Source organism: Aspergillus mulundensis (genome assembly GCF_003369625.1).
Source record: "Aspergillus mulundensis strain DSM 5745 chromosome Unknown scaffold_17, whole genome shotgun sequence".
In the NCBI taxonomy this organism is placed as follows: Eukaryota; Fungi; Ascomycota; class Eurotiomycetes; order Eurotiales; family Aspergillaceae; genus Aspergillus; species Aspergillus mulundensis.
In genome coordinates, this window is record NW_020797905.1 from 160,146 (window position 1) to 185,089 (window position 24,944).

General features: G+C 50.9%; 12 protein-coding genes across 12 annotated transcripts; 4 read left to right on the top strand and 8 right to left on the bottom strand.

The window, feature by feature from the left end:
• Positions 1-1,417: 1,417 nt before the first annotated feature.
• DSM5745_10835 (uncharacterized protein) lies at positions 1,418-3,171 on the bottom strand (the record flags this gene model as incomplete). The annotated part of the gene is made up of 5 exons (XM_026752851.1): positions 1,418-1,808; positions 1,863-2,041; positions 2,109-2,226; positions 2,274-2,743; positions 2,800-3,171. 5 exons carry the CDS (start codon positions 3,169-3,171, stop codon positions 1,418-1,420), a joined length of 1,530 nt encoding a protein of 509 aa, XP_026598489.1.
• Positions 3,172-3,601: 430 nt separating this feature from the next.
• Positions 3,602-4,432, bottom strand: DSM5745_10836 (uncharacterized protein; the record flags this gene model as incomplete). The annotated part of the gene is made up of 1 exon (XM_026752852.1): positions 3,602-4,432. One exon carries the CDS (start codon positions 4,430-4,432, stop codon positions 3,602-3,604), a length of 831 nt encoding a protein of 276 aa, XP_026598490.1.
• A 1,600-nt stretch (positions 4,433-6,032) lies between these two features.
• DSM5745_10837 (phosphatidate phosphatase App1 family protein) lies at positions 6,033-7,250 on the top strand (the record flags this gene model as incomplete). The annotated part of the gene is made up of 1 exon (XM_026752853.1): positions 6,033-7,250. The coding sequence occupies one exon, from the start codon at positions 6,033-6,035 to the stop codon at positions 7,248-7,250; it is 1,218 nt and encodes a 405-aa protein (XP_026598491.1).
• Positions 7,251-7,570: 320 nt separating this feature from the next.
• On the top strand, positions 7,571-8,713 carry DSM5745_10838 (NADP-dependent oxidoreductase; the record flags this gene model as incomplete). The annotated part of the gene is made up of 1 exon (XM_026752854.1): positions 7,571-8,713. One exon carries the CDS (start codon positions 7,571-7,573, stop codon positions 8,711-8,713), a length of 1,143 nt encoding a protein of 380 aa, XP_026598492.1.
• A 678-nt stretch (positions 8,714-9,391) lies between these two features.
• On the bottom strand, positions 9,392-10,593 carry DSM5745_10839 (GOLPH3/VPS74 family protein; the record flags this gene model as incomplete). The annotated part of the gene is made up of 3 exons (XM_026752855.1): positions 9,392-9,930; positions 9,992-10,238; positions 10,324-10,593. The coding sequence occupies 3 exons, from the start codon at positions 10,591-10,593 to the stop codon at positions 9,392-9,394; spliced, it is 1,056 nt and encodes a 351-aa protein (XP_026598493.1).
• A 1,001-nt stretch (positions 10,594-11,594) lies between these two features.
• acpA (acyl carrier protein) lies at positions 11,595-12,166 on the bottom strand (the record flags this gene model as incomplete). The annotated part of the gene is made up of 4 exons (XM_026752856.1): positions 11,595-11,660; positions 11,716-11,796; positions 11,855-11,872; positions 11,948-12,166. 4 exons carry the CDS (start codon positions 12,164-12,166, stop codon positions 11,595-11,597), a joined length of 384 nt encoding a protein of 127 aa, XP_026598494.1.
• A 375-nt stretch (positions 12,167-12,541) lies between these two features.
• DSM5745_10841 (NuoI/complex I 23 kDa subunit family protein) lies at positions 12,542-13,379 on the top strand (the record flags this gene model as incomplete). The annotated part of the gene is made up of 3 exons (XM_026752857.1): positions 12,542-12,819; positions 12,933-13,198; positions 13,249-13,379. 3 exons carry the CDS (start codon positions 12,542-12,544, stop codon positions 13,377-13,379), a joined length of 675 nt encoding a protein of 224 aa, XP_026598495.1.
• A 650-nt stretch (positions 13,380-14,029) lies between these two features.
• Positions 14,030-15,823, bottom strand: DSM5745_10842 (putative 60S ribosome biogenesis protein Rrp14; the record flags this gene model as incomplete). Its single annotated transcript, XM_026752858.1, has 3 exons — positions 14,030-15,514; positions 15,628-15,711; positions 15,809-15,823. The coding sequence occupies 3 exons, from the start codon at positions 15,821-15,823 to the stop codon at positions 14,030-14,032; spliced, it is 1,584 nt and encodes a 527-aa protein (XP_026598496.1).
• A 579-nt stretch (positions 15,824-16,402) lies between these two features.
• On the bottom strand, positions 16,403-17,635 carry DSM5745_10843 (3-deoxy-7-phosphoheptulonate synthase; the record flags this gene model as incomplete). The annotated part of the gene is made up of 3 exons (XM_026752859.1): positions 16,403-17,407; positions 17,493-17,548; positions 17,608-17,635. The coding sequence occupies 3 exons, from the start codon at positions 17,633-17,635 to the stop codon at positions 16,403-16,405; spliced, it is 1,089 nt and encodes a 362-aa protein (XP_026598497.1).
• Positions 17,636-18,720: 1,085 nt separating this feature from the next.
• Positions 18,721-21,198, bottom strand: DSM5745_10844 (uncharacterized protein; the record flags this gene model as incomplete). Its single annotated transcript, XM_026752860.1, has 4 exons — positions 18,721-19,334; positions 19,411-19,678; positions 19,771-19,995; positions 20,872-21,198. 4 exons carry the CDS (start codon positions 21,196-21,198, stop codon positions 18,721-18,723), a joined length of 1,434 nt encoding a protein of 477 aa, XP_026598498.1.
• Positions 21,199-21,757: 559 nt separating this feature from the next.
• On the bottom strand, positions 21,758-22,357 carry DSM5745_10845 (uncharacterized protein; the record flags this gene model as incomplete). Its single annotated transcript, XM_026752861.1, has 1 exon — positions 21,758-22,357. The coding sequence occupies one exon, from the start codon at positions 22,355-22,357 to the stop codon at positions 21,758-21,760; it is 600 nt and encodes a 199-aa protein (XP_026598499.1).
• Positions 22,358-23,075: 718 nt separating this feature from the next.
• On the top strand, positions 23,076-24,645 carry DSM5745_10846 (uncharacterized protein; the record flags this gene model as incomplete). The annotated part of the gene is made up of 4 exons (XM_026752862.1): positions 23,076-23,156; positions 23,263-23,835; positions 24,397-24,409; positions 24,524-24,645. The coding sequence occupies 4 exons, from the start codon at positions 23,076-23,078 to the stop codon at positions 24,643-24,645; spliced, it is 789 nt and encodes a 262-aa protein (XP_026598500.1).
• Between the last annotated feature and the right edge of the window lie 299 nt (positions 24,646-24,944).

Below are 24,944 nucleotides of genomic sequence, written 5' to 3' on the forward strand. Positions count from 1 at the left end.
AACAACCAAGGAGAATACCATCACCTAAGTGGAAAAAGGTATCATTAGTCAGTCCCATTTTCTAACCCAGAGGTTGAGTATACCGGTAACGACATGTTTCTTCAGCTTTTCACTCTACAGCCAATTGTTCATAGCCGCGAATATGGCTAGTTCCTTCCCGCGAAGAGGCATTTTGGAGGTTTTGAGGCAAAGGGGTACACCATCATTTTGAAAAGGGCGTCTCACTGTCAATCAGGTAGACACAACCAACCACTATGGTTTAGCCCTGGTGATGTGCGAGTCTGATCTATCATCACATAGGTAAATGCTATAATGAGGTATAAGCAAAAGCACTTGGCTAACAAAGGATGAGATTTAACTCACGCCTGAGACCTCCAGTGAGTTTCCCACATCACCTTGAGAGTCCTCTCATCATTTAATGTTCCCTTCCTTGGATATACCAGAGCTTCTCGAGCGAGGCGGGCGCAATACCCGCCTGACGACTTCCAATAGACTCCCCATTATCTTCGAACGCACTCTAGCGATTGAGGAATCTGGCCCGAATTCCCACACCTTTAACCAGGTCCAGAAGGTCGAGGTTGATGGGGTATTCGCTAGGTCATCGTACGTCCAGGGAATGAAGACATTCGGCACTTCGTGGTCATGGTTGTCGTCTTCATGAGGAGCTGTCAACCCGGATCTTGAGTCGCTCTTGGGCTTCGCTGATGATGAAGGTATCCTTCTTCAAATGGTTGGTGTGAAGCTAGCAAAGGAAGTCCATGCAATGGTCCTCTTTCGGCATTTTACCTGAGCTACCTGGCCAATTCAGGGCGTTCTCCAAGAGTGTAAGCATCCTAACTGTGGGAGGGAAGTGGAAGGAGGGGTAAGAGAGACAGAAAGAAGCCGAGAAAAGCCAACATAGAGTGGGCTCATAATGGCCCTAATCTGAATGGCCATATTAGCGGAAGTCATTGCCCTGGTTCATCGTGTTTGCTAGGCAAGCACAACAGGCGATAGGTTCCTGTTCTTTGACTCTGTAAGTTTCCCTTTCATATAGCTTAGCTTTTGAGAGGCCCGCCACTGCCTATTATTACAGCTGACAAAGTACGCAAACGGATGAAAAGACCGATTGGTACACACGCTTAGAACCGTAGACATTCCAGCACCTACGAATTGGAGAATTTATAAGCATAAGTCATATAGAACCGTCCAGACACCGGGATTATACACTATCAGTACCGATTCTGATCGAGCATACCTATCGGTACATTCTTAATTATTTTCAGGCTGCCTGTTTTGAGTCCCGGCCCCGGCCTGGATGGATCCTTCCTCTCATGAATAGAGTGGAAGGTATGAATGTAGCTAAAACATAATCATAGGTCTTGGTGTAATGTGCATGTAAAACTCCAGTTCTCTCAGTCACGGCTCTTCCAATGCTTCACCGGCTAAATAGTTCTCGCCCTATCTCACCGCTTCGCCGCACACTAATACTCGAGCTACTACTTCGTCGTCGCCGACTGCGACTCTCTGCTGGATCCGCCGGGCTTAGCCCGCTAGCTCGCGCGTGTAAGTTCAAGACGTCAGTCAAACTGACCACGCCCACGAGACGCCCGGAGAGTCGAGCCCCCGGTAGAGCAGACGCTGGAATCGATGGTGTAAGAGGTGCAGGGCTTACATAAGGCCCTTGTGTTGGTTGGCCGACCGGCTGCACATTGGCCACGGGCGGATTGAGAGATTCAGGCGGTGATTGGAGTGGAATGTGCACCATTGAGTGAGAGGGGGTAGGAGGCCCTGATGACGACGGTGAATAGGGATCGGTAACCCATAAGCTACGTAGCGTAAGTCAGCGCTGCATAGAGTAGAAGGAAACGAGCAAAACCTACCGGTGCGACCTGGTAGCCACTACTTTAGCCACTGTATGGGCTAGGGTCGAAGCTGGGTTTACGTGAAACACAGGGAATGAGTCCTTGCCCTCTTGAAGGCCGCGCGTCGAGAGGATGACTGAGATAAAATGTGTGCACGTATTGCTTAGAAGAGGGAGTGATGATGACCTCGTGAGGAGCTATTCTGGTCAGCAAGTACATGAAAAGGGCCGGTGAGCGATATAGCCCACCGGTAATTAGCCGTACCTTAACATCTGTGGTAGATATGTTTCCAACAACGTTGAAGTGATTGTCGACAACGGCCACTGACGATATTCCTTCGCTATGCATCAGCTGCAGCGCTTCAGAGAGCATCTTGTCGCCACTTAACGAACGTCAGTATGCGCACTCCAGGAGAGACCATAAACATACTTGATTGAGATGACCGCGTGAGAACCAATCTTCAGATCTCGCAACGACTGTGGGTACAGTTGGTCTAGCACTGGAAAGCACCGGCCATTCTCCCAGAGAAACTTGACGAGCCTAAATTGACTGACAATGCCTAGGACCTCGTTGTCTCGTCGCTCATCAATCACGACCACACGATGCACCCCACCCCCAAATGTTTCAACTGCCGTCATCAAGCTGGCAGACGCCGGGAGCGTCGTCAGCGGTTCCTTTCTGCCCAGCTCCTTCACGTCTCTCATCGGGATCGGAATGTTCTCGCGAGCCTTGCGGGCAAGCTCCTCATAAGCAGGAAGTAAGCCTTCATCGGGCCTGGTCAAACCAGCTGCAAGTAGGAGGTACGTGTTGAGGTCGCTATAATCAAAGGTCCCAACAGCTGTCTTGTGCTCGGGCGTCTCGCGAATCAACAGCACTGGAGCATCAGAGTCAATAAGGATCTACCACCCACAAGCCCGTTAGTCCAGTAGTTTGATAAAGACGCAGGTGGACATACATTCGTAGCATCCTCGATTCCAGTATCAACCTCCACGAACCTCAGGTCATTCGCGGTCACCAGCTCGCCGATTGAGATTTCGCGCCAATCTCGACCAGCAAAGGCGGGATTCATATTGTGCGGAGCTGGGGGATTGTCGATTAAGCTCTGTATAGCGGCCTGTGTGAGCGAAGGCTGGCGTCGGGCACGCGGGGAGCTAGGTGCTGCGCGGAGAGATTCGCTGAAGCTCTGTCGATGTTGGTGGTTCGAGGCGTGAGAGGATAGTCGAGGAGTCCGGCCTCCGGTTGACGGTGGACGAGAATCAGTGCTTGATCGCGGGGACGCTCCATTAGAGCCATTGGAGCTCTCCGGTACGTCGAGCTGTTCGGCCATGGTCTAAATGAGAACTGCGGGGAGACTCGCTCCTCCACTATTGCAAATGGGTAGCACTCTTCGATGTACTGAGAAAGCACGGAAAGTGAGATTGACGCCGGCCGAAAATAGCTTCAGCAACAATAAGAAAGAATAAATAAGATGCTCAGTCGGCTTGGAATGGGAGAAGTCAAGAAAGTTGAGCTTGAGAATCACGCGGCGTTGCGGGGGAAGCGGCGGTCGGCCAGGGCCCAGCGGCCAATGAGACCGGCGCACGCTATCGCCAATCTATTAATTGAAAGCGAGGACTCCCTATGGCCATGGTCGAAATGGATGAGGAACTCTGGATGGTTTTATATGACAATTTGCGTAACTAGGTAGGTAGATTGATTACGCTGACATAGCTGACATCATCCGGCGCACTTCTATACTCCCCGTATACACGCAGTAGCTAGAAAAAACTGCTGAGCACATCCCCTATATCTTTGGTGCGGTCTTTCATAACGGCCTTGCTCTTTCGAGGCTGTCCAGGCTGATCTCCAAGAGGCCCGGCTTCCTTTCGCTTCTTGGTGTTCGGTTCGGGTTTCGCTCCAGGAACGCTACCTATCCGCTGGAGATATATGGCCGAATACGGTGTGCTGGGTGGTCCGCGAGACTTCTTCATCTCGCCGATTTGAAAGTCCAGGACTGGGCTTTCCGCGACCGTTGAGTCATTGCTGTTTGCATTGCAACTGGCCTTGTAGTGTGCGTAAAGAGTAGCTGGGGCGGATCGCTTCACCTCTGCTAACGTCCACCCATCTACGTTGCCACCAGATAATGCAGACTCAATGCCAGGGCATCCGAATGCGACGACTGATTGCAGGTTCGGAAAGAACCTCAAGTAATGGAGAGCCACCTTGGACAGATCCGTCTGGTGCCGTAGAATTACAACTCGGAGATGTGAGAATGCCTTCGCTGTCTGAGCCAGTTCGCTCCAGGCGCGAACGATTCGGTCTGTCAGAGCTGTTACCTGGAGATCGGTATCCTCGGGCAATGCATGCAGTTTCGCGGGCGTAGCTATATCTAACGCGCATAGATTCTTGATCTCGGAAATTCCCACAAGTTCAGGTATCCTAGCATATGATGATGCCAGAGTTAGTACAACCCGCCAGTTCAAACTGTCGCTTTTCGTTAACGACAGGTAGTCTTTCATGGAAAGTTTGGGATTTTCGATCTCCACTGAGCGGTATTGCTCGGTCTCAGCTAGCTGAGACGGATATACTGTAGCAAGAAGCTTCCACATATGCAAAGTTTGTTTCTTACTAGTGTTGCGCATAAGCCTAGGCAGGATATATTCATAGGTTTCACTGACCATCTACCCAAAAGGTCCCATACATCGCTAGCAATATTCCATGGCACGTTCGTGAATAAACTGGGCGACAAATTCCTCTGGTCTAGGACAAGTTTTCTCATCGCTATATGCCTCAGTGGAGATGCCCCAAAAGGGCTTCCCTCCTCGAATCCGCTAGGCAAATATGGCGATTCATGAACCCATGCCGCGCCATCCAGGGCTGAAATGGCAGGCGTTGACACAGTTTCTGTGTATACCTGGCCGGATTCCCAATCCACGACCCGATTCGGTGCCCGGGGCATGCTTCAAACTGTGCTCAACTCACCCAGGCCTCTCGTGAATTGTGTGGGCCAAGTGTTGCAATATCTCGAGAAGCAAGCCCATTGGATTTCAAGGCGATCTCACGAAGTCGAATTTATTGAAAGTTTTGTTTGTCGTTTGTTTTTCAGGAGCTGATCAAGGAGGCTGGTTCACGTGATCTTTTCTTTCCAGGTCTTTTGATTTATCTTTGCTTTTTTCATCACCCAAATAACAATCCTTGATTAATGAATCCAACCCGAGGGTGGCCACTGGCTGGGCTCAAAGAATTGGATATAGAAATGGCATTAAGATGAATATGGTCGATCTCTCGACCGTCTTGCCAGACTTCATTCAAGTCGATGAATCACACGAGCGATCACTTGTCATTAAATAAGCTGTCGCTCATTTCTCCGGATATCGTCACTGACATTGAAATTAGGTGGCAGGAATGCGTGCTGCATCAGGGGTACAGAAGATGCGCGCAGAATGTGCGCCTCACGGCCAATCCGCTCTGAGTCTGATGATCGCTCTCCAACTCCGCTCATCCGCCCTGGAATCCCTAGCCCACGAGGCATCATAAGAGGACTAATCGCAGAGAGTACTGATCACTCGACCTTCGCATTTCGGATAGTTCTCTATTTCCAGCGGTTCACAAAGCCTTGCCCGAGCAACAGGGCGCGGAAATTCAAGGCTCTGAGAGATCAAGAGGCTCTAGCAACTGACCTTGCCAGTTCTACTATACATCTGCCTGAAATCTCACCTCCAGCAGTCAGGCGCCCGGGAACGAACTGCTGATTTTGATAGGGTCACAAGCACAGATCTAGGCGCCAAGCGACGAAGCACGCCCATGCGCTCCTTCTATCAAATCCAGTATTCGCAGTTGAGACTTTGTTCATCCCAACAAGACTGAGCCTTTTGCCTTAGTCCAGCTGACTCATGGTTGAACGACAGAGTGACTCAAAAAGAGCTGTATCTGGCACAGGCAAGGCGTCACTGACCTGTGGCTTGTCTCTGTGAATATGAAGATCAGGCGGGCGGTTTGCCCCAAAGACTGGGGTCCGTATAAGAATAGCCGCCGAGGGGCCGCCAAAGCGGAGCTTTCAAGTCGACTTGACTTCGGTATTTTCTTTATCTTGACTTGCGTTGAACGACTATATCCCGCGTGCGATACAGGGTCAACCCTTGCGCGATACTAGTCAATCCTTCTGAGAGAAGCTGCTGGCTACTTAGCAAGCACCGCATTACCCAAACAATGGGCTCTCCATTTATCCGGACGAAGGACCCTGTCCTCCCTCAGAAGTTGGGGCGGTTTACGCAGTCTTGGAAACGATACTCCAGCATGATACGAGTCGTCTCGTCCACGTTACTGAGACAACCTCCGCAAGTAGCGGATGTCCAACACACAGTTTGGCTGCTGGATAATACTGCATATCGGTATCCAGCCTCACATGTGTCTGGTGAGCCTCATTCATGGCGAGTGGAGGTTGTGGCCTGCGTATTCCGTAAGAACAGCCGACGAGACATTAGCAAATTTGTGGCAGCGATCGCAGATCTTATTGGACTCGACGGAGAATTAGGCACAGAAAAGGAAATACGCCACCGGATTGCGCGACGCCTACAACCTTTCCTATATCAGGTCGTTGCGGACCACTCGATGATGCTCGAATTCCCTCTACCCAACCATCCAACTCAAATCCATGAAATTGGCCCCACAAGAGAGAATGGTATTGTCTCGCAGGTCCTCAATACGGGTGTTCGTCACATTGAAGATGGACTGCGCATTTGGTCCCGAGTCCGAGGTGTGAGAGATAGGGCAACGATGGAAACAACCTTTGCGGGACCCGAAGGCTGGCTGGTTGTATCCGATGTTGACGACACTATCAAGTACACCCAGACTTCAAATGCCACCGGAATAATCCGCACAACGTTCGCCGAGGAGCCGAGACCCATCCCCGGCATGCCTCAGCTGTATTCTCGTATCGAACGACGGTTTGAGCCTACATGGTTCTACCTTTCTGCATCACCATACAACCTGTATCCTTTCCTTCGAGGGTTCCTCCGCGATCATTTCACCCCAGGGACCCTCATTCTTCGAGATTCCTCATGGTTGGACATGAGCGAATTGGTCAAATCCTTCACAGTCAACACGATGGAATACAAGGTAGACCGCATAAGGAAGATCCGGAAATGGTTTCCGCATCGGCGAGCACTTTGCATCGGAGACTCCACACAGACGGACCCCGAAGCCTACGCGGAGATTTACAGAAGACATCCCGAGTGGATCCACGCAATACTCATTAGAAAAGTCACGGATGTACCTCAAATGGAAGAAAAAAACTCGTCCAAGAGATTCGCCGAGGCTTTCAAGGATGTTCCGAAAAATATTTGGCATGTATTCGAGCACCCGAGGGAAGTCTACAATGTGCTCGATGAGATCAGAGCAAGAGACAACGCAAGCTTTTCCCCTTGATTACTTTCCGGACAGTCATAAGTACCTTTGTCCCATTATTGAGCACAGTTTTATATCATACTCTGGGGTTAAGGTGGACCTGGCTGCTGATCCGACTGGCTGTCAGTTAGTTACGTCAATGCAACGTCCGGGGTGGCGAGACTTGACACTGGAGTATATCGCAGTGACGATGCTATTATCCGAAGGACAAAATGACTCGCAACATTTTTTTTTACCTATCACAGCTTATCGTTTCTATCATTCTTGATTGTTCGCCAAAACCGCACCCCCTTATTTGATAGCCTTGCAACGACATAGCCCCGACTGTGATACCAGCAACAATGAAGCCAGCGAAGCGACTCTCCACGACAATGGACGAACAGACATTCGTCCCGGACACAATGAGGGCTCTTTACTGGTGTCCCGCTTCTACCGCCATCCGAGACGACACGTCTCTGGACAATCCCAGAGTAGATTCAGAAGTAGTCTTCGACACAGACTTCCCAACACCGAAGCCCTCCCCATCTCAATACCTCATCAAAGTCCAAACCGCCGCATTTTCGCATGACGAGCTTAGACTGGCGAAGGAGCTTAACCCAATCAAATCCATTCCGCAAGTGCCCGTCCACAACTTTTGCGGTACAATCATCAGCACTCCCACCGAGGACCATGAGAAGCCCGACGGGCCCAGGTTCAAAGTCGACGAGGTCGTTTTCGGCCTGATCGACTACTCCCAGGACGGCGCAGCAGCGGACTACGTCCTCGCAACAGAGGACGAGATCTCGCATAAGCCTCAGAACATCTCCGCCGCAGAAGCAGCAACTATCCCGTTACCAGCCCTCACAGCCTGGCAAGCGCTCTTCAAATACGCGGGCCTCGATCCCACAGCCCGCAAGGATCTCCGCGTTCTAATCACAAATGCCCACCATAGCGAGGTCGGCACGCAGGCTCTCCATCTCCTCCGCTCCGAGTCCCTATTCCCGCGCTACCGTCCCTGGATCTGCGTCACCTGCGCCTCGGAAGACGCATCCGCCAAACTTCGCCAGACCTCCGACGTCGATGAAACCATCCTCGTCCCGGATCCAATGCCCAAGGATTTCGACCTGAAGACTACATTCCGCAAAAACAAGTGGGGGCCTGTTGATATCCTCCTCGACTGTACGGGCGAGGTCATCCTTACCCAAACCAACGCCCCAGCCATCATCAAAGACGGCGGTGCAGTCCTTTCAGCTGTGGATGCCAACCCCGTCTTGAATGTCAACCCGAAGAAGAGCGAGGGGACGCCGCAGGCGCGCTTTGTCCATGTTGAACCGGACGGCAAGACGCTAGGCTTGATTGCGACTATGGTTGAGAAGAACACTGTTCGGGGAAGAGTTGAGGATGTTGTTGATCTTGTTAACGGGGCGGGCTCCCTTTCTTCTAATGCTGCGGCTGCTGGAGGGGAGAGGATGGGTGGGATCCATGTGCTTCGAGTGAATACCTGATTTACGCTTTGCATTTTTTTCATATTTTGCTTCGTACGGCACATAACAGCAAGCGCCTCAACCTTTTGCAATGATTCTTGTATTCAGTATCTGAATTATACTCAATCGAGCACACGAATAATGAAACTGTTTTTCTTTCATCTAGTTCTCAGTGGTCAATTAGAGCAATTCGTTTTCTTGCCTTGACCCCTAGACATTAAATAGAGAATATTTGGGCGCAGGACAACCCGGAGAAAGTCAACTGGAAGATACACGTCATGACAGTCTTCAAGAAGAAAAGGAGAAAATGCTAAATCTTATAGAGTAATACATTGCGTCGCTTTCGCTTGACTAGCTTTCATATTAAACAAACACAGCCTGTCCTTCTTGAGGCTCAAGGAGCAACGGAACCTAGCCCAACCTAGCCTCGTACGCCGAAGAGTTCAAAAACAAACGTTAACGGGCAATTTTCTTTTCATCAAAGATCCCGGGGCAGAAGTAATGTTTGATAATCACCGACGGCGGGCTTAAGGGCAAGAATATGGACGGTGAGAATCGGATAGAATGGTAATTGGCAGTAGATGGAATGGGATGGAATGGAAAGAAGATAACGGGAAAAGTACAAGAGCTAGACTTAGAGGAGAGAGTCGAGCCTAGTGAAGACGCTTAGACAAGCCGCGACAACCTAGAGAAGAGAAGTTAATCAATGTCCGTGGTTTTGGTTGAGGAATTGGTTGGTAATACCTCAAGCTGAAGCTCCTTGTCACTGCCCTTGCTTATTTCGTCGTTGATGGCCTGGGCCAAATTAGCCCCAATAGATTGGGAGCCGCCTGGGCGTCGCGCAAATGGCCACTGGGAGTACTCGGCCAGAAGTTCGTCCACCTGTGCAAAGGCCCGTTCTCGAGCTTCATGGCTCATGGTGACCAGCGCATTCTCTAAGACGTTCGCGGCGTAGGCGGCGCACACCATGGTGATTGTGCGTAGGTAGCGGAACTCGATGTCTTCGGGAAGCCATTGGTTGGCTGGCAGGATGACAGTGCGACTGCTGCAGATGTTGCGCACTCGGCGGTTGAGGTCTTCTTTGGCGCCGCCATCGGCGACGGGGTGGGTGGCCATATCGAAGAGGAGGAAATTACGCTTTTCCGTTCGGAGGATTCCCTTGTCTACAAGGCCCTTAGCGAGACGCTCGCGCACTTGTTTCAATTGATATCCGATCTTCATCAGGTTCCAAGTCTCGCCTGTTGTTGCGCGCATGGTGGTTAGCGCATGTCGAAAAGAGAGAAGGGATGTTGTACGTACCGCTCATCAGGTCGATCCAAGAGTTCACGCTCATCTTCTCACTCGACTTCATCATCTTCAATGCCTCGTCCAGCAAGACTTCTCCCGTCAATGTGTCATCGATAACTTCAATCACCCGATCGGCTAGGGGGAACCTTCGTCGAGAGGAATCCTTCTGCATGCTAACTCGGCCGCGGAGTGCCAGCTCAATGACAATACATCCTCGCAAAGCGTAAGAAATGTTTTCGTTCCAAAATGACAAGTAGCCCTGCGGGATTTCCAGGCGCCTGTCAGCCATTGTTCAAATGCCAGAAGTGCGACAAGCCTCCACTTCTAGAGGGGTCAAAACTGACCTGTTTGTCCTTCAACCCCAGCAGGAGCACCTCTTCCATGAGTGTAAGTTTCGGTTGCTTGCTTCGTTCCTCCGTTTCGCTGATATCCCTAGGATCAAAGGCGATCTTGTGTCCATTCTCTGAGTTCGTGTATGACGTCTCGGGGATGCGATTGTCCATCGCGGAGCCGTTCCGGGGGACAGGGGAGGATACTCGGCTGTCATCATTATCGTCCGGGCCAGTAGCTCGACCGCCACCTCTCCGGCGAGTCAAGCCCCCGGCTGAGGCCATTAGGATGGGCGAGGTGGGCGAGGGTTATTGTCGGGGCGGGGTGTTGGGGGAGGGTGAGGTTGCGATGGTGGTCGAGCTGGAGCCTGTTCCACTTTTTCTGGTGTTGTCTATCTAGTTTCACTATTCCGCCTGACCACGTTATAGTTTGCAGAGGAATATAGTTCCGGAGCCGCGATGGAGGGCTGGAATTATTGGGGAGATTGACGAGCAGAGAGGGAGAAGGAGACAAAAAGATCCGCCCGAGCTTTGAGCAGCTCAAATTAACCAGCAGACACAGCAAGAAGACGAAATGCACAATTCGGGGTCTTACTGCGAGTTCAATGTGCCATTCAGGGAAAAGATCAAAATGGCCAGAAAATTGAGAACTCGGAAGTACAATTTCTTTGAGCGATAACTAGTATTGTGCCCAGAAGAGGCTCGGCAGAATGTCAGACTATCTGGCTCCAACGCGCGTTTCTTAGTGTCTGCGGTGATGACGACGCTCGCCAGCACCCTGAAATTCGCGCTTGACTTGCTCCTCGACTTTAACTAGCTAATTTCTTCTGTTGTACTACATTTCCGAGAGACCTCGTGGCTATCTGCTTTTATGTGATCAGCCAACTCGCGCATTATACTGGGGCTGCATCAGTCCAAGCGACTTTCTAAGGCAACGTTGCTGGAATCCAAATCATTCAAAACTGCATTGAAAGTGATATACACGATAAAGGAAGGAGAAAAGCACCGGCATGTATCAGTGTACAATTAGCGCCACACTACTCAGATACCCCATGTCTAAAGAGTCCTGCATAGATGCACGCTATAAATCCCCGTTGTTTTCTATCTAGACCCTCAGCAATCTCTCCCGTGTCCTCGTATTAAATAGTTTAGTGAGCTAGAAGAAAGTCAGTTGTGCTCATTGAGGGTTCAAGATAGGTTGTACATACCATCGGGCTGAGCAAGGATGTACTCAACAGCCTTGTCAACTATAGGAAGCTTATGTCAGTAAGTGTTAAAGCTTCCATCTAGCACAAGAACTTGCCGCTATGGATCTGGTCGGCCTCCTTGTCGGGGATCTCGATGCTGAACTCCTATGACACAGTCAATATCAATGTGGCGTCACTCGAAACGCTCTATCTGACGTACCTCCTCGATGGCCATCACAACCTCAACGGTGTCCAGACTGTCGAGTCCGAGGTCGTTCGAGAAGTGAGAGGCGCCGTTGATCTGTTCCACTGATGTTAAAATTATTGGATTCCGATAACCTGTTGATATAGCAGCGCACCTTGCTAGCATCGTTAACCTACACAAGAGATGTTAGCGATATAATGTCGCGCGACTCATTAGAGTTGTTGAAGCATTGAGTGAGTCAACCGACCTTGTCAAAGTTCTTGAGGAGGTTCACTATCCGGCCCTCAACCTCGTCCTTGTTAAGGCCGGCAGGGGCGGAGTAGAGGCGGACAGCCTGGAAGGCAAAGCGAGGAGCGAGCTGAGCAGGACGAGCCACGGGAGAAGCACGGATGTGGAAAGCAGCCTGCGGCTTGACGGCACGAGGCACAGAGGCCCTGAGCGAGCGGACGACAGCGGAACGGAACATAATGACGGTAGAGGGGAGGGCGCGGTGAAAAATGCCTAAGAGGGGGTTAGACTAAGTCAATTTAAATCACGAGGCAGACAAATTGAGGTTACCTGAGCAGGAGAATGGAGAGATGGGCAGCAAAGGGATTGATGGGAGCTTTGTCTGATGCTGGAAAGGTGAACCTGAATTTGGCGTTGCGGCTTCGGGGAAAGCAAAATCCCTTGCACCGGCCAATCATCTCCCGGCAGAAAGCAATGACCTAAGCCGCCTGCAAAACCACTCCAGCAACCAGCGACCTTCGAGATCCTCCAGCTGCTCCAGTTCGTCTGCTCCCCCCCAATTGACCTTCCCCTCACTCTCCTCTCCGTCCGCCAGTCCACATCCCATCTCCAGATGGCTACCTCCAGATCCGCGGCGAGACTGCTCGCCTACCGACGGCCTGTTCTCTCCATTGTGTCCTCGCCTTTCTTCGTCCCGACCGCAAACTTCTCTTCCTCGGTGAGCCGGGCTGCCACACCTTATGGACCTCCTCCGTCGGGTTTCCGCCTTCCTCCTCCCAAGCGATGGGATCAAGACCCCGAGTCCTCTTTGGACAAGGCTAGCAAGTACTTCCTCATGGCGGAGATCTTCCGGGGAATGTACGTTGTTTTGGAGCAGTTCTTCCGACCACCGTAAGTCTCCCTCGCGATTGATATTAGGCCATGACGTGCGATGCGACACCTTCGATCGGACGCACTACGTGCGGAAGCATCAAGGTAATCTGCTGCTAACGCGACTGGCTCAGTTACACCATCTTCTACCCCTTCGAGAAGGGCCCAATCTCCCCTCGATTCCGTGGTGAACACGCCCTACGACGCTACCCTACCGGCGAGGAGCGCTGCATTGCATGCAAGCTCTGCGAGGCTGTCTGCCCTGCCCAGGCCATTACCATCGAAGCTGAAGAGCGTGTGGACGGAAGTCGCCGGACGACCCGATATGACATTGATATGACCAAGTGTATCTACTGCGGCTACTGCCAGGAGAGTTGCCCTGTCGATGCTATTGTTGAGAGTATGTTCCTCTATTACATTTGCTCAATCAAGCACTAACCAACAATCTAGCCGCAAACGCAGAGTACGCTACCGAGACCCGCGAGGAGCTGTTATACAACAAGGAGAAGCTCCTCGCCAACGGTGACAAGTGGGAGCCTGAGATTGCTGCTGCCGCCAGAGCCGATGCGCCTTACCGATAAACCATCAGTGTCTTTCATTGGACGATCTCACGGGGGAATTCGTCAAGAAAAAGCCTGTATTGCCACCAAATGATTACCAGAGTGCTTCCGCACTCAAAGTCCTTCTTCCTTTCCACTCTGTACATAACTCACGCCACTGCTTACACTCTTCCTACTTTGCTACTATGTACTTGACGGATTCGTAGGGATATCCGATGTCTACCTAGCTGCCCGACTGTCTTTCTGTATCTGTGATGTTAGAAGGGATTTGTGTTTTTTTATTGTTAGGGATCAATTGAGCTATTTCCTTTGTTGCATTCTCTTCACTGGCATTAGCAAGCGAGAGCAGGTCTCTTGAGTTGCTAGACTTGTTGTAATGAAGTCTCAGCTAAACCATACTCAGACTACAAGCCATGAGGCTCATCAAAGAACAACCTTGAAGAAAACTCCTTTATTGTATCAATAAATCGCTACCAATGCATATGTGCACAAGATGACAGAACCCCCATATGAAACAAATACCAAAAACACCTGTCTTCAGAGGCCACTCTGACTTTTGTTGATTCCAGTCTCCATCTAGGAAACAAGTCCCTCCTCATCACATCACGGATAAAGGTATACACATTCATCATTAGATACAACATATCCCAGACCCCACCTTCTAACTTTCTTTATTTCTTCTTGCCCCCTCCAGCCTTCCCCTTGAAGCTGCCTTCAAAGCCAGCCCGGGGCTTCTTGCCACCGCCGGCAGCACCCTTCTTGCCGCCTCCAGGTTTTCCCTTATCTTCTCGGCGCTTGCGCAGGTTCTCCTCACGCTTCTGCTGCTTCATGTCTTTGCCTCTTTTGACAGTATCAATCCGGTCCTTCCACTCGCGCTCGGAACGCTTCTTCGCAGTCTCCTTGCGCTTAAGGGCTTTCTTTAGCAGCGAGGTGTCGTCGCGGACTCGTTCGCCGTGCGCGCGCTTCTTGGCATTGAGCCACATGTCTTTCTCCTCGATATCGGCGCGCTTCTCCTCATCTAGGCCGGAAAGACGAGCTTTCTTGGCCTCGGCGGCTTTGAGGGCTGAGGCGGTATCGCGGGGACCATGTGTTTTGGGTTTCTCACGTAGTTCGGATAGGGAGGGATCAGCAATCTGGCCATCGGAGAAGACGACGCGGCCGAAGGCGTAGTTTCCTGAACCAACTGAATCCGCGGGAGACCGTGGAGATGCCAGGAGCGAGCCTGAGCCGCCTGGGGAGAATCGTCGCGTCATGGCTTCATCTTTCGCATTCTGCTCTTCCTCCTTAGCCTTCTGCCGGAGGAGCTTCTTGTGTGCTTTGCGCTGTTCGGCCTTTTGTCGACGGGCTTCAATGAGCTCTTGTCGGTTTCGCGCTGGCTTGCCGTCGAGGCCGTCTGCATGGCGGGCTGCGCGGAGTTCGTCTAGGCGCTTTTGTAACCGTTGCCTCAACTCTTCGGGTGTGGATTTGAGAGGTTTCGGTTCTGAGGATGAGGATTTGGCGGCGTCGGAGGAGGGGACTATGGAGGATATAGAAGAGCTACCCGATTGAGGATTTGATGTGTCGAATTCCGGAGAATTCGGGGCGGACGATGTGGAGTTATCTTCTTCGTTGAACTCGAGGGAGAGCCCCTCTGCAGTGGCATCGTCGCCTTCGACATCAGAATCCTCGGCGTTTGAGGGTTGAGGTTTCTCATCAGGCTTGCTCGTAGCCGCCATCGACTTGGTAGTGGCAGCCGTGGTCCCTTCAGCCCGCTTTTCGTCTTCTTTCGCTTTTTTGGCGGCGTCCTTGGCCTTTTTCTTCTCCTTCTGGGTCTGCTTCTTCTGCGCCTTCTTCTCCTCCTTCAACTTCCTGCGGGATTCCGCCTCTTCGGCCATCTTGACAGCGTCTTCGGGATTTATGGAGGACTCGTTTTGTTTCTGTTTCTTCGATACTGCGTCACCCCTGTTTAACCCCTCTTTCGGCATTTCTGAGCCTAGTTCGCTATCGTCGGATGACTCCGCGTCCTCGTCCTCATTGCCCTCTTCTTCACCACGTTTACGCTTCCGCGCCTTTTCGTCCATCACGTCCTTCGCAGTCTTGGCCGAATCAGGGTCAAGCTTCGCCCTCTTTGCTTCCCGAGCCTGTTCCTTCGTTTGCTTCTTCCGTTTCCATTGATCCTATCCGAGTACCCGAGTCAATAGAATGTACGCGAGAAATCATGAGTAGGACGGCGGAGGCAGAGGAACGGGAAAATAGCCCTTTAGAAGGAAAGACGCGAGGAAAGACATACACTGCCATCTTCTCCGTAGTAGAACTTCGCAGGGATCAGCGAGAGCAGCCCATCAAAGGCCTGTGCATGGCTTCGGAGCCGTTCCTGGTAGCAAGAGAAAAACTTTCGTCAACCACGTTGTTCCGAGCAGCGCATCAGAGAATAAATCGATTCTCCGATAGATCTTAATAAGGTATCATACCTCGATATCAGCCATACCGCTCTTTACTTCAACAACTGGACCGAGAGGTGCAACGGGTCTTTGTACTCTGTAACGAGTCCGTCGGTCGAAGGAGCGAAAACCGCGATATGCCCACTTGAAAAAAACTGGGTGGGCTCGAAATCTTGGCACTGCTTCTCCACTCGGCTGAGAGGTTCTTCACCGCCCTGCCCAGTGGGTTTGTATACATAGTGGTGCAAGCTTAGAGGACAACCAGTGAGTAATAATGAGTCTTCTTTGTATTGATTATTTGTGTTTATGCTTGGGTGTGATTCAGGAGCTGAGGTATCAAAGAGAAAATAAGTCAAAACATCTAGTGTTAACAAACATGCCCCATATGTCCTAGGCTAAATCATGTGACCTGCAGATAGGTACTCTAGAGTTGTTACAGCATGGCAAAGGCGATGTCATCAATTCATTTTGGGCCAATGTTCAAACTTTTGCGGTATCAAAGACACCTAAATACAAGCACTCATGCTAAGCAATATAAACAATCCGGCTCTGGTATCTAATCAAAACTATGCCAAGTCGTCAAAAGAAGAGTAAGAAACAGCCCGAAACCCCTCAAAGACTTATCTAAGCAGTGCCGTTAGCTTGTGACTTGACGGTACGCCTGGCACGGACGGCATCGGCCAGGTCTTCCAGCACAGTGACGGTGCTCTCCCAGTCGATGCAGGCATCAGTGATACTGACACCCTTCTTGAGAGCGGAGGGGCCCTCGGGGGGAACCTTCTGGTTACCCTCGTTGATGTTGGATTCGATCATGACACCGATGATAGCGTCCTGACCCTCTCGGAGCTGGTCAGCGACTTCCTTGGCAACGAGAGGCTGGTTGCGGTGGTTCTTGTTGGAGTTGCCGTGCGAGCAGTCAACCATGACGATCTCACGCTGCTTCTTGCTGCGCAGGGCCTCGCGAGCGCCCTTGATGCTCTCACGGTCGTAGTTAGTGCCCTTGTTTCCTCCACGAAGAATCACGAAGCCGTGCGGGTTACCAGTGGTCTTGGTAATAGAGGCGAGACCCTGCTTGGTGACACCTAGGAAGCGGTGGGGGTGAGAAGCGGCGCCAATGGCGTCAATTGCGACGGTAAGGTTGCCGTCTGTGCCGTTCTTGTAACCAATGGGGAAACTGAGACCGGACGCGAGCTCACGGTGCAGTTGAGACTCGGTGGTACGGGCTCCAATAGCACCGAGAGAGATAAGATCCGCGGTGTACTGCGGGGAAATGGTATCAAGCATCTCGCTAGCAATGGGCATACCCATGCCTGTGAGGTCAGCGTAGAGCTTCCGGGAGACGCGAAGACCCTTGTTGATGTTGAAGGACTCGTCAATGTCCGGGTCGTTGATCAGACCCTTCCATCCGACAGTTGTGCGGGGCTTCTCGAGGTAGGCGCGCATGATAATGCAGAGGTCGGAGGAGAGGCGAGCAGAGAGCTCCTTGAGGCGGGAAGCATATTCGAGAGCGGTTTCGGGATCGTGGATGGAGCAAGGGCCAACGATGACTAGGAGGCGGTCATCGCGCTGTTCGATGATCTCGATGGCCTGGTTGCGGCCAGCGCGGACGGTAGGAATGGAGTGCTCATTCTACACAGTATTGTTAGGTGCTGCTCAAGTCCGGTCGCCATAGGAATGGCCTGGTACATTGGCACCCCGAAGCGGTATGACTCACAGAAGGAATCTCGGACTGAACGAACTCGGGCGAAAGCAGAGGCTCGTAACCCAAGACTGGGGGGATGGCTCGATCAGTGGCTGAATAGAGAAGATATAGAGTAGGAATGACTCACCGCGGGTATCCTCGTTTTGTCCGCTCATTTTTGCAGAATGTGCTGTTTGTGAAGCTGTATAGAAATGTGGAAGTGGGGTATAAGCGTGTAGTGCAATATGAAGAGGAGCTTGAAAGAACACAAAGACACTCGAGTCCTGCGATTAAGAAGAGCGGCACAGGTTCAATTCCCGACGGAGAAAAGGAAGATATGAAAGCAGGAGCTGTCAGAGTCGGCGAAAAGCTAACTTATGGCTGGACCCCTCCGCGACGAGAAGCGAAATCGGTGATCCAACGGCAAAAAAAGTGGCATCTCAGGTGGGCCCACCAATCATGCTTTTCGAATTCGCCATTCACACAACAAAAAATTGGCCATTCCACTTTCAGCCAAGAGCTTGCTTCTGTAAAGTTTCTGGAACATCTTGATACAAGCCATCTCTCGCAGTTCTCACTCATTGCAGGCTGATATATTACTCCCATGTTTTTATCACCGTTTGGCTGATACAGAAAATCTGCCATGTCGCTGCTGTACATGGACAAACAAAAGCTGCCTCCGCTCTCGTGCATTCCAAATATGGGTTTCGGTGACCCTCTCCAGCAACGTCATAAGAGGCTGCGACAGCGGAGTATCTACAGTCGTGGAAGCAGACCATCCATTTTCTATGAAATGGCTTCGCAGATGCACTTGGGTAGTGTATCTTCGGAACGTACATCCACCAGCACATTGCCGTTGTTCAGACCCCCGGCATCGAGTCCTTCCTGTTAGAATTGAGCTTAGGTGAGATTGGGCTCACAGATGACTGTCATTGGGTTTTATGGCACTCAGATGCTGCTTTTTGGGCACGTCCGTTCAAAGACAATGTTGGTCAAAGTGCATTGGCCTGATTTTGAACAAAACCAGTGCCCAACCATTATGATGCCAAATTCATGTTTCGCAATGGTCCCTAGGCACGCATCATAAGTCATTGTCATGCTTACACTTATAAAGGTGCTCAAAAAAGAGCTTGAGAGGTCTCCATGTATCCAGTGCATGCTTAGTGTTACATCTAGCTGCCATGGAAATAGACTGGCCGAGGGATTTCGGAAAGCCCTAGCAACTAGATAAACGGTAGGGATGATGACAGATTCGCCCGACCTACCACAGTAGGACAGGTTTGATTGTCTTCCCACTGTGCATATCCCGTATCGCATCCTCAAAATCACCCGCCTGATAAAAGCCAACCATCTTCTGCAGAGGCAACAGGCCGCTTCTCACCCAATCGACCATTGTTGGCACGAACTCTTGGGAATTCACATCCCCTTCCACTACTCCCTGGAATCGCTTCCCCGAAACCATGAACTCGTGGATTGGGATCTCCAGCGTGCTTGTGACCGGCGCGGTCCCCAGCTGGAGAATAGTTCCCTTGAAAGCTGTCATCCGCACTGCCTCAGCAACCAATACGGGCACCCCTGTGGTATCGAGGGTGATATTTGCACCGAGACCAGCTGTAATCTCGTGGACCGCCTCCGTCACGGCTCCCAAACCCTTCGCGGGGTCTATACGGACGACGTCAGTCGCGCCTAGGTCTAGAGCGAGCTTTAGGCGAGCTTCATTTCGGGCAATGGCGATAATCTGAGTACACCCAGCAATCCGCGCACCCATTACTGCACTAAGGCCTACCCCTCCTAGGCCAATGACAGCGACACGATCTTCAGGGTGTGCCTGAGCCGCGTTAATGACTGCTCCAGCCCCAGTCTGGATTCCGCAGCCTAGAGGCGCCATCAGTTGGAAATCCTCTTTCTTTTCCACCAAGGCTGCCACGTTAACGATCGACTCCTCCCTTACAATCGACCAACTCGAGAAGCTTGATTGTCCGAAAAACTGTCCATAATGTCTGGCTGGCAGTCTGTGCCGGTAGGTCCCTGTCCATCATCCCTGAACACTTAGCTATCCGGGCTGGCCACGAAGTTGATGAAGTCGAAATCGTGACAGTGTGCTGGGTGTCCTCTGCGGCAGCACTCGCAGACTTTGCAGGATGAAAATGATAATAGTACGGGGTCGTTGGCTTTTGCAGCGGTGACTTTGCGCCCGACTTGTCGGACGTATCCGGATCCTACGGTTTCGATAGTGATCAGAACAATCTGTCTCTAGAAAGAGGCTGAAAAGCAGAGCAAGGATGAAAGACGGACCTTCATGGCCCATTACCCGTGGATAATGCACGCCAAAACCATCATCCATGCCTGCGAAATGTAGGTCCGTCTGGCAAATTCCGGAAGCAACAACTTCGACCAGCAGCTCGTTGTCCCAAAGCGGTCGGAGTGCGAGTTTCTCTTTCAACTTCCATCCTCCCTTGCTGTACGGGCCGTAAGACACCAACGCCCGCGCAGTGATCGACTGCGTATGCTCCATGGCGTAGCCTGGCGAAGACCGCTGTGCTGAGTTAACTGTTCTGGCTCGGCCGAGCCGCTTTTAAGATATATAAAGGCTCAAACCTAACTAGGTAGGATCATCCTACAATCACGGCAGGCTTTTCGGCAAACTACTACAATCCTTATCCGTATTTCAGCGGCCTTTGAAGTGTTGACAAGCTAGCCGTGTTGCCGTGGTCGAATCGGCATCCCGAAACACTCGGAGTCGGGGTGCTCGATATATCCGTAATCCCGTCTCAACCCTAAGTTGACCCTAACTGTGCTTCATGGCCATGGCCCTTTTTTTACAGAATTCGCGCTTACCCCGTTGAAGCGAGGAAAATTAACAATTGAATCATATCTACCAGCCTATATCCTTCGTTGTCTTTAATAACACCATTGAAGTCTCCTTGTGTAGTATTCTAAGTAGCTACCGGGGATGAAAGAGAAAAGATATTCACGTCCCATCGTGACTATCAAATCGAAACTAGTATTTTCGCTTCTCATTATCATCGGGGTATAAAATATGAAGTTATCAGTCATATTATATATCAATGAGCAGCCAGGCGCTACCAGAGCTTTGGCTATATATCCGTCCCGTCCTAAGCCGATTTCAGCTTGTTCAAACACAATCTTCCCTCCAAAGCAAACATGCCGATCAATTACTTATCTCCATCTCATCTTATGGATCGCAAGGCTTGATCGGGATTATTGAGAAGGAAAATATGACCACGCCGTGAAGCCTCTCGGAGTCGGAAACTATTTTCGAGCAAAGACAACGCGATCAGCTTTGAACTATAATGGGATATCGCTCAGCGAATGAATTAAAAGGAAAAAACATCTTCTATCCGGCCTGAGCAGACCAAAGAACGAAGATAAGAAACGGAAGGCAACATACCCCGCGAATATCAGAGCAATCTGGCCCTCCACCCCTCGCAAACTTCTGTATCTCAAGTATTGTGGCCTGTGAGCATGTGCGGAGGAACTTGGTTACGTGCATTTTTGGCCTCCACCTCGGCTCTTTTGGTCTCTGTGCGGCGTATAATTCGTATGCTTTGTGGCGATGCTTTCGTAGGATTTTCTCGGTTAGGTAACGTCTGATGGGTGCATGGGTGTCGATGGCTTCTTTGCGGTTGCTTGATATGCGAGGGTGCTTATGTTTGTAAACGCCGTGGTCTTGAGCCTTATCTGTGCTCTTGCGCTTTTTCTGGCTTTGCTCTTGCATGGTTGGGGGAAGGGAAGGCAGAGGGGGGGGGGGATTATATCGGGGGATGAGGATGGAGTATTATGATTGGTAAGGTGCTTGTCTGCGAGTCGCAAAAGGGGGAAAGAGAAGATAGACTGTGAGCTGGCGTCCCCGGGGACGCTTAGGTAGCAATCGGTATATATTATAGTTATGTGACGGAGAGCTTGCTTTATATACTTCAGCCCGCTTTTGGAACAAGGGTTTGTTTCAGTCACAAAGGGCCCATCTAATTGTGGTGTGTAGTTAGATGTTCTTTCAGCAAGCGGTACTAAACAAAGAGCCGCATTATGTTTGAGCATGTCGATTTGAAACAAAATAGACAGGGGGCGTCTTCTTTTCCAAATACTTTATGAAACTCTGGCCGGATTTGGGTTCCCTATGTTTAAGCTGATAATGCGCGTGGAACGTATGCTCGACATAGACACGTCTCAGTCCATGACTGCAGTCATGAATTTAAAGTTAGGTCTCAGACACCATAAAGGAGCAGGAAAAGAGCCCTGTCTTGGGTGTCGTTTCAGTGTGTAATGCCATCAACAATTCAAGGCACGACCTCTTGCCCTTTCCAGTCCCAACACTTACCACGCCCCTCGTTCGCGCCGTTTTTCATTCCACATAGGACTTTTAACAACGATGCGGCGGACTCCTCAGGCTGCAGCATCGCTCTACCATTCCAGTAGTCATGGGTGAAGTCTGTCTGAACGGTTCCTGGATGCATCGCAATCGCTATAGCTCGCTCTTTGCCCCGAGATTGCAGATATAGGTCGAATGTCTTTGCTAACTGGAGAACCGATGCTTTACTCGCACGGTAGGAGTACCAACCACCGGAGGCATTATCCGAGATGGATCCGACTCGGGCTGCCATCATTGCGTAGACTGCATGTGATGGTAGATGCCATGGCGAGCTATCTACTTCGGAAGGTGACTGGATGTCCTGAAAAGATGGCGATGATTTACTTGGTAGAAATCGAGATAAATGTTTCATCAGGAGCATCGGTCCCAGAGAATTGACCTTGAAACTGTTCAATGCATTTTGAACATCAATTTGGGCTGGTGATTTCTCGACATGCAGAATGCCAGGAAGCGTGATGGCTATTCGTAGGAGAGTATCCGGGTAAAGCGCACGGAGTCCCGAAGTCATTTCGGATATGGTGGATTCATCTAAGCAACGTTCAGCCAGGACAACCGGGCTCAGACGCGCTGAAGATAAGTAGTGCAAATACCAGTCACGTCAACTTGGAAAACATTGAGTCTCTTCTCTGCATCCGACCGACTCTTGGTCTTCTCAAGTAACCGGTCTCGGACTCCATGACAGTCTGTTCGTGCAGTTGCAATCACCGGTATGTTTGAATGGGCAAGAAGCTGTTGTGCAAAAGCAAAGCCCATACCCCGTGAGCCCGGGGTCACGATCGCAAATCCGGAGTTTAGGGGTGGCATTTCTTCATTTGAGGTAAGTCGGATTCGGCGATGAGCCCCGAAAGGTATCCATAATCACTGGGCGGAAGCCAGACGCCCTGGCATTATTGACATCATCGAAACGGCCTTTTTCAAATCCGGGCACTGACTGTGGTCGAGTACACCGTCAAAGTAGGTTGGAGAAGTGAGATTAGTAGCACTGTATTACTAATTCAGGCAGCTCGGGTACCTGGCGTAGTTGCCTATTTGGAGCTAGACCGCCCGGACATTTCTGGAGACACCTTCGACGGGACTCGACTCTCGACGCCGGTCCACACTTATACTTCCGCCTTTTAATTATGATTCTTATATAACCTGATACTTCTCACGACCCCGATCTGCCTCTTCAATCTCACCGTTCTTTACTTTCGAGGAAGCTGAACTCGTCCGCGTCGAACCGGACCATGTCCTGGCAACCCGTTAAGCGACAACGAGAACACGAGGAGCTGACAGCCTACAATGGTGACCATGTTCGAGAGAAGAAGGTTCGCGACTCTGTGCCACCGTCTAGTACATAGCGTTCAATCGGCGTCATTTTGTTTATTTCCCTAGCTGGGCTGGATCTGTCTCTGGCTAACTCGCAAACCATAGAAGCACCGGTCTCTTCCGCTACGCAGTCCTCAAAAGCCCAGCAAGGATTTGAGAGTGGGAAACACGAGGAGAGACCCACAGAAACCTCCTTCGGTCTATACATCCTTTTTGACTCCTGTTGACTCCGATGATGAAGCGGGCTTCATCAACCTGTATTACAAATCGAACCCCGAGAACCAACAACTCCTACAAGGCCCTCGCATGTTCGAACCTGACTGCGACATGATAATGGACGTTGACGTTCCCGAAAGTCTAGCATCGATGGAGCAAGACCATGTTCGGTCAGACGGCATTCTCCAAACCACGACACCTCCTTTGAAGCCGCAGCAGTCAAATGCTTTAACAATGGGAGCTCCCGGTTCAGCAGGTTCTCGTGGTACAGCTTTGAACTTGACTGCAGATCCCCTGTGGTGGGCCTGTCCGCGCTTGCCGAGTCCAGTGAGCGACAATGGAGATAATATGTCGGATGTCAAATGCTCTGCCGATGCAGAAATGGTAGTCGAGCGGACTCCTCCAGAACCTAAGCCGTCAAGTCTGGTGAACCCATCGGCCATGGATGCTGAGGCTGCTAATGTGCGGGAACGGCTGTCGTCTCTCGACTTACCAGCCCAATCGAAGACAGAGCAGACTTCAACCAACAAGCCAAAAAAATTGGGGTTTTCTATGGGTTATCGCGCAGATTGCGATAAATGCCGGCGTAGAGTACCTGGGCACTACAGTCATATCATTGGGTGCTGAGATTTTTGTTCATTGGTCTTTTGTTTTCCATTTCGCAGGGAGCTTTTTCGTGGCGTCTTTTTAACATTTTTATTTCAGCGATATTACGGATGCATGGTTGTTATGAGGCACGGCGTTGTTGGGAAACATCTGGTTATTCATTACTTATCCGTCGATACCAGGCGTTTTGGGCGGACTTTCGTGATGTTGCATATTAGATAGAGGCATCATTTGTGAATATAAGCTGGGAATGCACGGCATCTGGTGCCTGCTGTAATAGTCCTCATACCCCGGGATTCCGGGGTTTAGATTACAAAGAACTGGGTCTTCCATATTCCATGTCTTCAGACTCCAGAGTTGGCCCGACCTCTTCCGAAGCATATCCGAACACGCTGACCTAATCCATTTCGGATCCAGGATGGCGGATCAGGTACGTACAGGTTGCTTTGTCCTCCTCAGGGTTTTGCGACAGGCCACGTTCCTTGAAGGGTCGCCAAAAGCTTGTGAAGAAGCCCGGAGGTGCATATTTACTAATTAGAGCTAGAAGACTTCGACTACCCGATGCGGGTTGCCGGCTCATTGCTCAAAGACCTCGACCGACTGCCACTGCCAGTCATCCCCACATCTCCCCCAATCTTTTCGGCGCGGCGGCGGCAGAGCCCTTAGCCGATCTTCACTGCCGGCAGTTCGATGGCAATTTGCCCTTGGAGATGGCCCTGGCCTTTAAGAATGGATCCAAGCTTCCGACAATCAGACGGGCGCCTCATACCCAATTTCTATAAGTATTTTGTACACCCGTATCCGCAGCGAGGCCTTTCTTGTCTCGGACTGTTTCTTCGGCGCTGGCAAACTCTCGGATATACCCCTGTGAGTATCTGATTCTGAGCGATAACTTTCACGCGACTATGTCTAATTGCTTTTGAAGGTCAAAATATAACATAACATTAACCGAAGACTCGTCCGTT